At 57.5% G+C, this 12,647-nt stretch overlaps 1 protein-coding gene across 3 annotated transcripts in view; it reads right to left on the bottom strand.

Moving 5' to 3' along the window:
- CDH23 (cadherin related 23) overlaps positions 1-12,647 on the bottom strand; it is a 190,733-nt gene that overhangs the window by 5,170 nt on the left and 172,916 nt on the right. For 2 of the 3 annotated variants that reach the window (XM_064429790.1, XM_064429787.1), the window contains 21 exons: positions 12,276-12,497; positions 12,074-12,193; positions 10,046-10,226; positions 9,058-9,191; positions 8,633-8,842; positions 8,390-8,497; positions 7,930-8,032; positions 6,946-7,071; positions 6,658-6,861; positions 5,989-6,447; positions 5,052-5,168; positions 4,258-4,482; positions 4,013-4,182; positions 3,613-3,750; positions 3,338-3,457; positions 2,742-2,919; positions 1,914-2,125; positions 1,181-1,375; positions 767-877; positions 454-583; positions 32-295 (listed from right to left, as the gene is read on the bottom strand). In XM_064429790.1, the coding sequence (XP_064285860.1) occupies positions 32-295; positions 454-583; positions 767-877; positions 1,181-1,375; positions 1,914-2,125; positions 2,742-2,919; positions 3,338-3,457; positions 3,613-3,750; positions 4,013-4,182; positions 4,258-4,482; positions 5,052-5,168; positions 5,989-6,447; positions 6,658-6,861; positions 6,946-7,071; positions 7,930-8,032; positions 8,390-8,497; positions 8,633-8,842; positions 9,058-9,191; positions 10,046-10,226; positions 12,074-12,193; positions 12,276-12,497 (3,727 nt within the window). The remainder of the gene's footprint in view (positions 1-31; positions 296-453; positions 584-766; positions 878-1,180; positions 1,376-1,913; positions 2,126-2,741; positions 2,920-3,337; positions 3,458-3,612; positions 3,751-4,012; positions 4,183-4,257; positions 4,483-5,051; positions 5,169-5,988; positions 6,448-6,657; positions 6,862-6,945; positions 7,072-7,929; positions 8,033-8,389; positions 8,498-8,632; positions 8,843-9,057; positions 9,192-10,045; positions 10,227-12,073; positions 12,194-12,275; positions 12,498-12,647) is intronic. The other variant, XM_064429788.1, reaches the window with a different exon arrangement.

Here is a 12,647-nt window from a genome sequence, read left to right on the forward strand (position 1 = left end):
AGGTGCCCCCCCAGCCCCTGGCACCTCTTACCCGCCGTGTACTCCGACTTGGTGAACTGGGGGGACTGGTCATTGATGTCGTCCAGGAAGATCCGCACCTCCTGCAGGGTCAGGTCCTCGCTGAGGTCCCAGAACTGGGCTCTTGCTGCCCGCTGGCCCCGGGGAGGAGTCCAGTTCCTCTGGCTGGATGCTTTGACGATGATGGAGTGGTACGGCTCCTTCTCCCGGTCCAGGTCTCGCAAGACCTTCAGCTTCCCTTCTCGGCTCAGCTGGAAGTTGCTCTCCTGGTTCCCAGCTGGGTGCAGAAAGGCATCCCCAGTCAGTCCTCTTTGGGCTTGGCACTTCCAAAATGCCACCTTGCCCGTTGAGCAGGGCAGAGAGGCAGCAAGGAGAGGAGGGGAATCCTGGGTGAGGGGTGTGTGGGGGACACAGAGCTGCCATCTCCAGGCCCACCTGCTATGAAGTAGTAGACGATGGCGTTGGAGCCCTCATCTGCATCCACCGCACCGGTGACGTTCCCCACCACGGTGCCTGGCCGTGAGTGCTCGGGGACAGAGAGTGCCTGGTACTGGGGATGATCCCTCTGCCAGAGACCCCAGGGAAAGGAACGTCATGAGCACTGCGGCTGCTTTAAACAAAAGCAGACAAATCCCACGGTGCTCCCCACCATGGTGACGCGCAGGCGTGCACACTCCATCGCACGTGCTCGCTGGCATCCCCACCCCTGCATGCCCTCCATCCCACCCCCTTCACCCCGGGGCCTTACAGGTGGCCTGAGGAAGACGGGTTCATTGTCATCGATGTCATCGAGCGCTACCTGGAGTGGCTGCATGGTCTCGTATGGGGGCTGGCCCTGGTCGCAGGCCACGATGATCAGCTGGGGAGAGAGGCAAAAGGGCTGTCCTGGGCAAAACCACACGCGCTGGGGGACATCACTGAGGCAGGGGCAGAGAGGACAGCTGGATGCTGGAGAATTTTGGGGGGATTTTACAGGGAATTGGGTGCTGGCCCAACAGGATGCAACCCCAACAAGACACTTGACAACCAGCCAGCTCCTGCTACAGTGTGATACTTCCACAACCGTGTCAGCTGATGCCATCCCCACCACATCACACGCATCCCACCAGCCCCATGCCGGCCCCACAGCCCCAAGGCCCACCCAGGCCCCTGGCTGGCTCACGTTGTACACGGCCTGCTTCTCCCGGTCCAGCCGCATGGCCGTCTGGATCAGCCCGCTGACCGAGTCGATGCTGAAATACTCCCAGTCCTTGTTCCCTGCCCCCGTTTTCAGCAGGTTGTAGAGCACCACTCCGTTGAGACCCTCGTCTTTGTCGGTGGCATAGACCTCGTAGACGTTGGATCTCAGGGGGATCTCCTGCTTGCACACACACAGCCCTTCAGCCTTGGCACCACACACAAACCCCCTGCTCCCCCTGCCCCTCCAGGCCCCCTTGGTCCAAAATCTCTTGGGTTTGGAGGTCAGCAAGGTCCCACCACCCGAAACCCAACAGGGAACCATGATCCCCTCTGGCCTGGTGGGTAGGGACTGGCTGGGACATGCACTAGGGACTGGCTGAGTCAAGCCCGGCTTCCCAGAAAGGAGAAGCATCTCAAGTGTCAGCATTTCCAGCCCATGTTTATAAACACGGTCTGCACGCACCCACTGTCTACTAATTCCCAGTGCTGCTGGGGTTTCTGTTCCCCAAATCTGCCCCAGCACCCTGCTCACACATATGGAGAGAGGCTGTTTTGGAACGTCCACCCCCATGACCCAAACCTTCTTGCCACATGCTAAATCAAGGTCTTGTTGCATCCCCAGCGGAGATGGATTTTGGATTTTGCTGTTATAAGCAGGAGTGCTCCTGAACACACTCCCAGCATGCCAGGACCCTGCTCCCTCCCAAGGGATTCACCTCCTTGATGTGCAGGATGGTGCCGTTGGGCGGGCGGACGAAGACGGGGCGGTTGTCATTGATGTCGATGACCTCGATGTGGAGCATGGTGGTGCCCCAGAGAGGGGGATGCCCCTTGTCTGTGGCCACCACAGTCAGGTTGAACCTCTCGTAGGACTGCAGGCGCCGCCGGGATGTGACAAGCCCAGAGTCCTTATTGATCTTGAAAGCCTCTGGGGACAGAGAAAAACCCCACATCTCTGGCTCAGGACACTTTGCACCAGATAAATAATGACTAGAAATTAGTATAACCAGCTGAAGTGCAGCCCCCACAGCAGGCTAGGGGTGTGGGTGGTCTCAGGGCTTTCAGAGCATGCCAGCCCATTGTCACATCCTTGTCTCTGGGACCTACTCCCTTGTCAGCCCTGTCTGTGCTTCACTCCTGCCCAGGCTGGAGCCTGATTTCTGCAATTTCTCAGTGTGCAGATATACTGGATTTCAGGCACTATCACTCTTCACCCACACCTCTTTGCCCTTCAAAGTCTTCATCTAAAGCAGGCAGTGAGTCTGCTCCAAGACACACTGGGTGTAACAGAGAGTCCTGCTGGGGTGGGGAAGACAAGAGCATAAGCCAAGGCTGGGCTGCAGGATGAGGGCAGGCAAAGCCCTAACATGCCCCACCACGAGGAACTGGAAACTGCAGAGAAATGGAGAAAGCTCCACGCTTTCAGCACCGCTCCCAGGAGTCCAAACCAGCCACAGCAGATGGGGTGTAGGCTTGGTGCCTACGCCTCCTTCCTCCTCCTAACTCTCCTCCCTGGGGAAGAGCCCCCTGTCCCCAGCACCTACCCGCTCCAGGACCCTCGATGCTGTAGGTCACCACGCCGTTGTCCCCTTCGTCCAGGTCGGTGGCACTCATGGTGATCACTGACGTCCCCGCCGGCTCATTCTCGTAGACACTGGTGCTGAACTGGCTCTTGCTGAACTGGGGCCTGACGTCGTTGATGTCCAGCACCGTGATCAGCACCTTTGACAAAGCACAGCCAGCGGGGTGATGTGAGGCTGGGGAAGGCTGGGCAGCCCCTGGGCCATACCCCTGCTGTGACCTGCAGCTCTGCTGCTGGAGAGAGGTGCCCTTCCTGCTATTTGTTTAACTCCACCAGCTGAATTCCTGCCTCCAACAATAGAGGCCACCGTGGCTGGGGCACCCATTCACGCCACAGCACTTGCAGACAATAGTGTCACCGTCCCCTGCCCCTCCTGCCGACGTGCTGTCCCCGCAGCACAAAGTGCCCTGCACCATCCACCCCACAGCTCCTGGCGTCACCCCCTCTTCCTTCTGCCCACCTTCCCCCAGTCCAGCCACTGGGGAGGAAAGGAGGGGCTTTAACACATTCTTGCAGGTGGCGAGCAGCCAAGGGGTGACGGGAGGAGGAGAGCCCTACCTGCACAGAGTTCTCCCGGCGGTTACTGGAGACATCCCCAGGGTTGTCCCTGGCCACGGCTGTCAGTGTGTAGTGATCCTTCTTTTCCCGGTCCAGGGCTGACAGGATGTAGATGTCACCCTGCAGCACACAGAGACCTTCAGGTGGACCTCGTCTGGCAGAGCTGGTACTCAAGAAGGGGCAGAAGGTGAGGTGTGGGGGCAAGGCACAAGCTGGGACCATTTCAGCCTCCCCTCCCTTTCCCTGCTCTGTTCCAGCCGTGGTTGGCTCCTTACCGTGTTGGGATTTATCCCAAACTTGCCCTCTCCGTCGCCCAGGCTGTACTGGATGAGAGCAAACTGCCCGGAATCTGCATCAGTGGCTGTGACACTCAGAATGACTGTCCCCAGTGGCACATCCTCAAAGACAGCTTTCTGCAACAGAGGGAGCAGCAGGACCGGCTCAGCCCGTGCTGGCTCAGCGGGCAGTGACCGAGGGCACAGCTGGCACCCACCACTGGGCACAGCCAGACAAGCTGCTGGCACAAAGCGTGTGCCAGGCTTGGCCATCTTCTCCAAATGGCTCAAGCACAGGCAGAGGGAAGAGAAGGTGTCCCTGGAGAGCCCCCAGCTCTGTGCCTGTCCTCACTGGGCAGGCAGGGCCCAGCCCCACACACAGTTTGACAGGGGTGCTCACCTGGTAGGATGGCTGGCTGAAAACAGGGTTGTTGTCATTGATGTCCACGATCTGGAGGTACACGGGGATCTCCGCGGATCTGCGGGGAGAGCCGTTGTCGGAGGCACGGACGGTGAAGTTCAGCCACTGCACCTCCTCATAGTCCACTGTCCTGTTGGCCACAACCTTCCCTAGAGGATGGCAGACCTTGAAATGAGAAACCTGACCCAGGTCACCCCGGAGTCCCAGCTCCCCAGACCACCAACCTGCCGAATGGTCTTCCAGACAGGCGTAACCTTCCGGAGAGAGGTTCAGCAGCTCATAGGTGATCTGCCCATTGGCACCTTTGTCTGGGTCCACTGCAGAGATGGAGATGAGCGTGGTGCCCTGCGTGGCTCCCTCCAGGATCCGCTCAGTGAAGTAGGTGACCCCGAAGGGGCGGAAGCGGGGTGTGTTGTCATTGACGTCCAAGACGTTGACTGTCAGCTTGGCTGTGGCCATGGTGAAGATCATAGGGGAAGAGAAGAACAAGTGAGAAAGAGAAGGGAAGGAAGGTGGGGAGGAAGAAGGGTTGTAAAGCCACAAGTCTGAAAGTCCAGGAGAGCCAGCAGGGGCTGGTTCATCAAGAAAAATTGCAATATGTTCCCAAGCCACTGTGCCCTGAACACGCTATGGGTGTTCTTATGCTGCAGGTGGACACCTGCTCCTGATCTTTGTGTGTCTTCTCACACATGAGCCTGAATTTACCCAAAGTGGGGTGGCAAGATATGATAGCAATGGTAATGAAGAGATGAGTGTCTCCCATGGTAAGGTTATGGGCACACAGTCCTTTCCACGCCCACTGCAGTCCTGGGATGTCCAGGACATTCTCTTAAGGAGTCCTCAGGGGAGAACCTGGACCTGATGGGAGCTTGTCCAGGACTGGTCCCGCTGGAAATTATTCTGGTCAGGATGGAGAGGAAGGTGGGAGAGCTGCTGGTTACCCAGAAGCTGCACTGGTGCCTGGGAAGGGCTGTGCCAGTCCCTGTCCCCACAGTGTCTGGGCAGAGCCCGCCCTTACCGTTGGGCACGCTGACCGAGCGGTCGATGACTTCGCTGGCGTTGTCATGGACAGAGATGGTGACCTCGTAGGTGGCCACTAGTTCACGGTTGAGGGGAGTTTTGATCTTCACAGCTCCTGGGAATCCCAAAAAGATGGATGTCACAGGCTGTGCCCATGCCCCTGTCTGGGCAGGGAGGTGTGTACCAGCCCACTGATGCATCCTGCACCACGCTTGTTCTCCTGCCTCTCCAAAGAGTGAATGAGGAAAACACTCCAGAGCTACAGGAAGAGACAACTGCTCTCCCCCTGCTCACCATGTCCTTCCTACCTGTTCCATACAGGTAGGAACCTGCCTGTTCCATACAGCCTCAGGTGCTTCTGGTTGTGCATCTAAAAGGGGTTTGGGAGCAGCTGTTGCTGATCCCCTGCATGACCCCATTCACCTGAGCTCAGCATCTTTAACAACCTTGTCCTGTATCTCTTCCAATGAGAGCTTTTTTCTGTCCTGGATGAGCTTTGTGCCTCCAAAAGAGATGTGAGGAGCTCCTGGCCCTTCTTCCCCACAGGAGCCCATCACCTGCCCTGGAGTGCCCCCTTGCTCCCCCAGGGAGGGAGCTGGGCTCCAGTCTGCCAAGGCTGAGCAGCCCCCGGCCCGCAACGGAGGCCATCTCTGCCAGTGGAGATGGGTGAGATGGAGGGAGGCCATGGGTGGCACAGAGACAGAAACGAGCACAGACACAGAGACAAACCTGGCAGGCTGAGAGCAAAAGAAAGCAAAGTTAAGTCAGTTAGACAGGAAAGAGAAGACAGGGCAGGTGGAGGACAGCGGGGAGGCAGGAGAGGAGCACCACCGCCCTGTACCTCGGACACCTACCTCCAGGCAGAGAAGAAGAAGTAGAAGCAGAAACGAGGAGAGGGGTCTACACTGCTCACTCCGCCCTTCCCGCTCTCCTACCTGTCCTAAAATCCACCGTGAACGCTCCCTGCTGTTCGGGCACCAGCGCGTCCGTGTCGTCGCGGGCCACGATGCCCAGCAGGTAGTACTCCAGGCGAGGGTGCAGGTCCCTGTCGATGGCGGTCACCTCGGCCACCACGGTGCCAGGGGGAGCTGACTCGGGGATGCTGACGGTCTGGATGGGGTTGATGAACTCGGGCCGGCAGTCGTTGATGTCGTCGATGACGATGCTGACAGTGGCGGTGCCCGACAGCGCCGGCGTGCCCTGGTCCACGGCCACCACCGTCAGCCGGTAGGCATCGCGCTCCTCCCGGTCAATGGTGATGTTGGCCACGCGGATCACCCCCGTGGTGGCATCGATCAGGAACCTGTCCTGGCCACCACCCTCAATACGGTAGTCCAGCTGTTGGTTGAGGCCACTGTCAGCGTCTGTGGCTGTCACCTGGAGGACGGAGAAGCCTGGAAAGGTGGGACACAGCCCTCTCAAGAGAGGGTTGGAGAGCAGCAGTAACAAGCCCTTGGTACCAAATAACATCAAGCAACATGGGCAGCCTCAGTTCCCAGATTTTCCCTTTGACCCTATCCTGGCCAACTGTGTCATTAGGAGCTGGATCTTCCCAAGGGGACACCCAGGTCACCCCACTTCCCACCCTCACATCCAGTCCTGACCTGGAGGGCTGTTCTCCAACAGCCGCGCCGTGATGGATGCCGGCTGGAAGACAGGGCGGTTGTCATTGTCATCCAGGATGGTCACTGCCAGGCTGGCTGTGCTGTTCAGCCCCCCCACATCACGAGCCACCAGCGTGAATTCCAGGTGAGGGTCCAGCAAAGCCTCTCGGTCTATCACACCACCGGGCTTCACCGAAACCACACCTGGAGAAGGGGAAAAGCCTGGTGGCAGACCACATGGGGACCTGGTGGCCCTGGGCGGGGGACAGACCAGCTGAGCCACCCCACCTGTCTTGTTGTTGATAACAAAGAGGTCCAGGGATGCCTTCAGGAGCTCGTAGGTCACCACAGCATTGCTGCCCTGGTCAGCATCCAGAGCTAGGATGGGTCCATTGAGCATTGTGACTGGAGTCCCTGGACGAGATGACAGAAGCATTAGGGAGGGTGGCAGTCCCCCACAGGGCCCCCTTGTCCCCCTCCCACCCTGGTGACACATGAGGGACAGCAATGAATGGATGGAGGAGGTGACAGAGCCAGGCCTCATGGGGTATGAGGCACTGGGGGGTGGCTGCTGCAGCCTTGCAGACCAACTCGCGAGGCCCAGGAGAGGTGGTGGGACATCCAGCTAAAAGCAAACAGACAGACACATCCATCAGAGGGGTGGCAGCAGCACCCTGCCACCGAGGGTGCCACCTGGAGGCACCCAAACCCTTTGCTTGAGATGTTGCTCAATGGTGGGACAGGATACCTGAGGTCTCGGAGCAGGGAGCAATTTAAATGGCAGGAAGGCAACACAAAATAATAAGAATAGTGTTTCTAGCTCTTTGTCTGGGAAACATCTATCTGGACAGGCTGGAGTCTTAAAAATCTCTAACCCCTGGAGCAAGGCAGTTCCAGGTGATGGAGAGATGGCAGCCCATCCTCTTCAGGGCGTTGGGCAGATGGGTGCCCTCCAGGCTGCCTCCATGGCTCCACTCAGCTCACGGGCACCTGCTGCAGCTGAGCAAATCCCGAATTTAGTGCCCATTTTTGACCTGTGCCAGGAAGGGTTTCCACAAGCAGCATGGACAAAAGCTATGGTCAAGGCCCATCAAGGCTCATCAAGGCTCATGAAGGCACAAGCTCCTCAAACTCAGTGTCCCTGTCCCAATGAACTCTAGCCCTCCCCTGCCCAACATCCTGTCTCCTGCACCACGGCCAGGAGACACCTCCCTTCATCCAGCCCTGAAGGGAGTCTCCAGGAGCCACATGAGGGAGTGAAGAGAGACCTACCAGGGGGCGAGTTCTCCATCACCTCAGCCTGGTAGGAGCTCTGGGTGAAGAGGGGGCGGTTGTCGTTCTCATCCGCTATGGAAATGACCAGCAGGTCAAAATCCTAAAGGAAAATTCAGACAAGAGAGCAATGACCATAATGTTCTTTCCTTGAGCTCACCTTCCCCCTCTGGGGCAGCCAAAGGATGTTCCACTATCATTGTGGTTGTCCAGCTCTCCAGCCCAACACTGTCCCACCTTCCATGACATCTACTGCTGCTGCATGGAGTCAACAAATGACTTTGGACTTGCCCTAGATCCTACTGGTCCTGTTCTCTGCTGGGAATGAGGCTGTAGCCCCCTCCCTGTGATCCCCAGGTGCTTTCTGGGGAGGGGGCTGCTATCAGAAACACCGTGGGCCATTTTCCCCACCTGCCCTCGTGTGTGCCCCGCTGGAGGCCCCGGCAGTGTCCGTAATTACCCGCCTGGCATTGCGGATGTTCTCGGGGTTGTCCTTCACCGTGACCGTCAGCCGGTACTCGGCCACCCGCTCCCTGTCCAGCGGGCGGTTCACGTACACAATGCCACTCTACCGGGAAAAACACGGGAGAAAACGCCACGTGGGATGTGAGGAATGCTTCCCCCAGGGGGTTTCCTGCCAGGACGGCACAGCCGGGTTCCCACCCCCCTTATCCCAGCATGCCAGCCCCCTCCCGGGCCGTACGGTGCTGTTGATGTAGAAGGCATTCTCCGTGTTCCCTGCTGTTATGTCGAAGGTCAGGAGGGCGTTGGGGCCCTGGTCGGCGTCCCGGGCGAGGACGCGGGTGACGAAGCTGGAGACGGCGGCGTTCTCGCTCAGGGTGAGGTTCATCGGGAGGTTCAGGAGCACGGGGTCGTTGTCGTTGATGTCCAGCACGCGGACACCCACCAGGATCTGCCAGGGAGAGAAGCAGGGCGGGCATGTGGCACACGTTTCCAGCCTCCCATCTTTTTCTTGCACTCCCCAGGTAAGAGGTGGGCTTCCCCAGCTCAACCCAGCCTAGGGACAAGGAGGAGGTGCAGGGGAGGAGAACGAAGCCAGAGGCCAAAAGGGAAGGAACTGAGCGTGGGGGACAGCTTGCAGCCCCCATGCCAGCCTGGGGGACTCACAGTGGAGCTGAGGGGAGGCACGCCCCGGTCCCGGGCGGCGATGGTGAGGTTATAGAAGGGGATGTTCTCGCGGTCCAGCTCGGCGTCCTTCCGCACCCGCAGCTCTCCTTCCACAGGGGAGATGACAAATTCCCCTGCCGGAGACAGAGAGCGGGGCCCTGGCTCTCACCGTGCTTTGGCTCCTCAAGGAAGTGCCTTGTCTGGGAGCTGGGCACTGAGGCAGGTTTGGGGACAAACCCATGCCCCGTTACTGCAGATACAGGAGGATTGACAGCTGGGGACTGTGCTGGATGCACTCCCAGCTAGCAGCAGGAGCAGGGGATGGGGTGAATGGCCAAACGAGAGGTGCCCGTCCCTGTTTTCTGGGCCTTTCTGAAGATGCCAACAGCCCCTCCATGACCTGGGATGGCCAGAGCAGGGTGAGCTACACAGCACAGGCTCCCCATGAGCCAAAGGGCCTCATCCTGCCTGTTTTGGAAAAGCTTTGCAGTGGGGTCAACTGGGAGATGGGACTGGGCTCCGCCTTCCAGATTCTCTGAACTGCAGACACCACTGCCTTCACCGAGGGACATCCAGATATCCCCATGGTTAGGAATGCCCCCAGCTCCTCTGCCATCTGCACCATGGTGCTGGTGGAGCTGTGAGTGCTGGAGAGCAACTCGGTCCCCTGACACCCTGCAAACCCTACAGGGACTCGGGGAAGAGGCTCAGTTTCTCTTTCTGTGCTTTGTTTTTTTTGCCTTTTCACCTTATTTTTGCCTTTATTCTTTAGCAGTTTCCCCCCCTTCCCTCCACAAGCCCCAGCCACCCCCTGTCCAGGCACGAACAGGTTAAGTTTCCTGTTGCTCAAAACAGGATTTCCTGGTGTCGACAGGCTGAGCAGGGAGGGAGGATGGCTTTTCTGAAGCACTTCCTCCCCGTGCTCCTGCAAGCCAGGCTCCTCCATGGGGCAGCCAGCAGGAGAGGGGATGCCCCTGTCCCCACTCACCGAGGGGGTCCCCGGCGATGATGCTGTATTCCACTTGTCCACTGGGTCCCGAGTCCCCGTCGTGGGCCAGGAAAGTCCAGACACGAGGGCCGGGCTGGCCCTCGGTGACATCGAAGGGACCCTCGTAGGGCCGCGGGAAGGTGGGACAGTTGTCGTTGATGTCATTGAGGTTCACCAGCACCTGCGGCCAGGGTGAGAAGCACGAGGGTTGTGAGAGGAGAGGGATGGAAGGGGAAGGGAAGACTGCCCCGCTGGCCATGACCATGGAAGCTGTGGATGGGTGAGATGGCAAAACACCTCCTGTATTTCTGGCTTTCCTGGGTTCACCAGACGTCCAGCTCACCGCTCAGAGCTATAAACTTGGTTATTCCTGATCATGCCTGTCCTACAAGCACACTACAGGATGCCAGCTGCACACTGCCAAACCTCTGGGGCACACACCACAGTGGGAATTCAACCCAAAAGCCCATTGTCCTCCACATCCGAGCAGGACAAAAGCACAGAAATGAGTTTGGAGATGTGCGATTTCTGCAGCCAGCTGCACACTGGCTCAGTCTTTTTCTTCCAACAAATACTTAATTCCTAATGCTGAGCAAACTTTAAAAAATTGACAGGTTTCATCCTTGTTCCAACAAAGCCACCATCACCACCACTAGTGGTACAGGTGGCTATGAGAAAGACACTGGAAATGAGGAGTTTTCTGACCTCCTGGGTTGAAGAAAGGTGGAACCCACCAGATGGGCATTTGTTGCTGGTTAAATCTTATCTTTACAGAGAGTACATCCAAGTTTCTGCTCTGTTTCCTAGCAGTGGAGAAAACAAACACTGGCATGCCTTATCAGGATGATGGACTTCCCATCACTGGGGATCTCAAATAATCCCTAAATGTCCTCCTAAAAGCTGTGTTTTTGTACACTGCTGGCACAACTCCTTGAGCAGTGGAGGGAGGGTGTTTCCATCTTTCCTGGCTTCGGTGCTTGTTGCTGAAGGGGTTTCCAAGTTCATGTCCCTGCTTGAGCCAAGTGCAGAGGAAGATCTGCCCTCGCCTGCAGTACATGGCAGCTGCTGCCTTCGCTGCCTGCAGTTAAACCCTGGCTCTGTCCGGGGCCAGGAATTCACCCCCAGCACTATCAGATGCCCAAATCTGAAGGCTTTCCCTTTGTCCAAGCATGGAGTCCCACTGCCAGGATTGTGTGGACAGATTTTATCCATAGAAATTTCCCACACTCCCTCCCCGTTAGGTTTTCTTTTTTCCCCCTTCCCACACAAGAACTTATCTGCTTTTGGGGATAAAACCTGTGGCTCCATATCAGGGTGAGGTACAATGATCCATGGCAATCGAGACAGAAGGTTTAACCCATCCCTGCCACCTGCAGACCACCAAGTCAATCTGGGCGTGCTGTACAATTTGTCAAATTTTGGTTTTGGTCACAAAAATAATTGGTGTACTCGATTCCTGCAAAATATTTGCTTTGGAGCTGCTCGCCTGCCCTCCCCAGTCTTTGAGCAGTGCATTATGTTCAGGTCACCACGGCCCAGGGAAAATAGAAAGAGTTACAGACAAAAGCAACATAAAAATGACTAGAAGCATTAAATAACCCCCTTACAAGAGAAAAGAGAATTTTAAAAGCATATAAATAGCAAGAAAAGATAAAGATGAAGGTGAAATTAACGCTATAGCAATGCTCCACTCCCTGCCATCCCTTCAAGTAGGAAGGACCAAGAGGAAGGACCATTGGAAGAACCAATCTTAAGAAAACATAATTCAACTTCAAAGGAGTTCCAGGAGTTTCTCTATGCCTCTTCAGGACCAAATAACTGGGCTAATTGACCCAGAAATGTCTCTTGTGCTTGACCCTGTTTTGAAACACCCTTGAGGGAGCAAGGCATCAGCAACTGGGCAAACCGGCCACATCTGGGAAAAGCAACTGGTGACCACTGGGAAGGAGATGTGAAACTGCTCACCAAGTGAGAACTCCATGACCCCAGAGAGGCCACAGTGTTGCAACCCCCCCGTCAGCTCCTCACCGTGGCGGTCGACGTCAGGCGGCGCGAGACGATGGGGCACTGGTCGGTGGCGGTGACGATCAAGGTGTAGCGCCCGTGGCTGATCTCGTAGTCCAGCTCCTTCACCGTGCGGATCTCCCCCTGCAAGGACAGCGGAGAGCAGCCGGGAGTGAAGGGAGCGAGACAGGGACACGTCTGGAGCGGGGCCGGCAGCCGTACTGACCGTGGCGCTGTCGATGTGGAAGGTGCCCAAGATGTTGCCTTCGGTGATGGCGTAGGCCACCGTGCCGTTGGGTCCCTCGTCCTGATCCAGGGCCTGCACGGTGACCAGGGTGGCGTTGAGTGTGGAGGGACCCTCATCGAGGGTCACCTCGTACAGCTGCTGCCGGAAGGCGGGAGCGTTGTCGTTCTCATCCAGGACGGTGACGTACACCGTGGTGGTGGCCTGTGGGACACGGGACACGGCGTTAAGTGCTGTGGAGGCATTTGCTGGGCAGGCTCTGGAGCTGGCTGGGAAAGGCTGGATCTGTCGAGGTCAGTGACCAGCAATGGCTCGACACTGCCAAGAGACACAAACAGCGTGCAGGGCTCCAAA

The sequence above is a fragment of the Passer domesticus genome, chromosome 8 (assembly GCF_036417665.1).
Source record: "Passer domesticus isolate bPasDom1 chromosome 8, bPasDom1.hap1, whole genome shotgun sequence".
In the NCBI taxonomy this organism is placed as follows: domain Eukaryota; kingdom Metazoa; phylum Chordata; class Aves; order Passeriformes; family Passeridae; genus Passer; species Passer domesticus.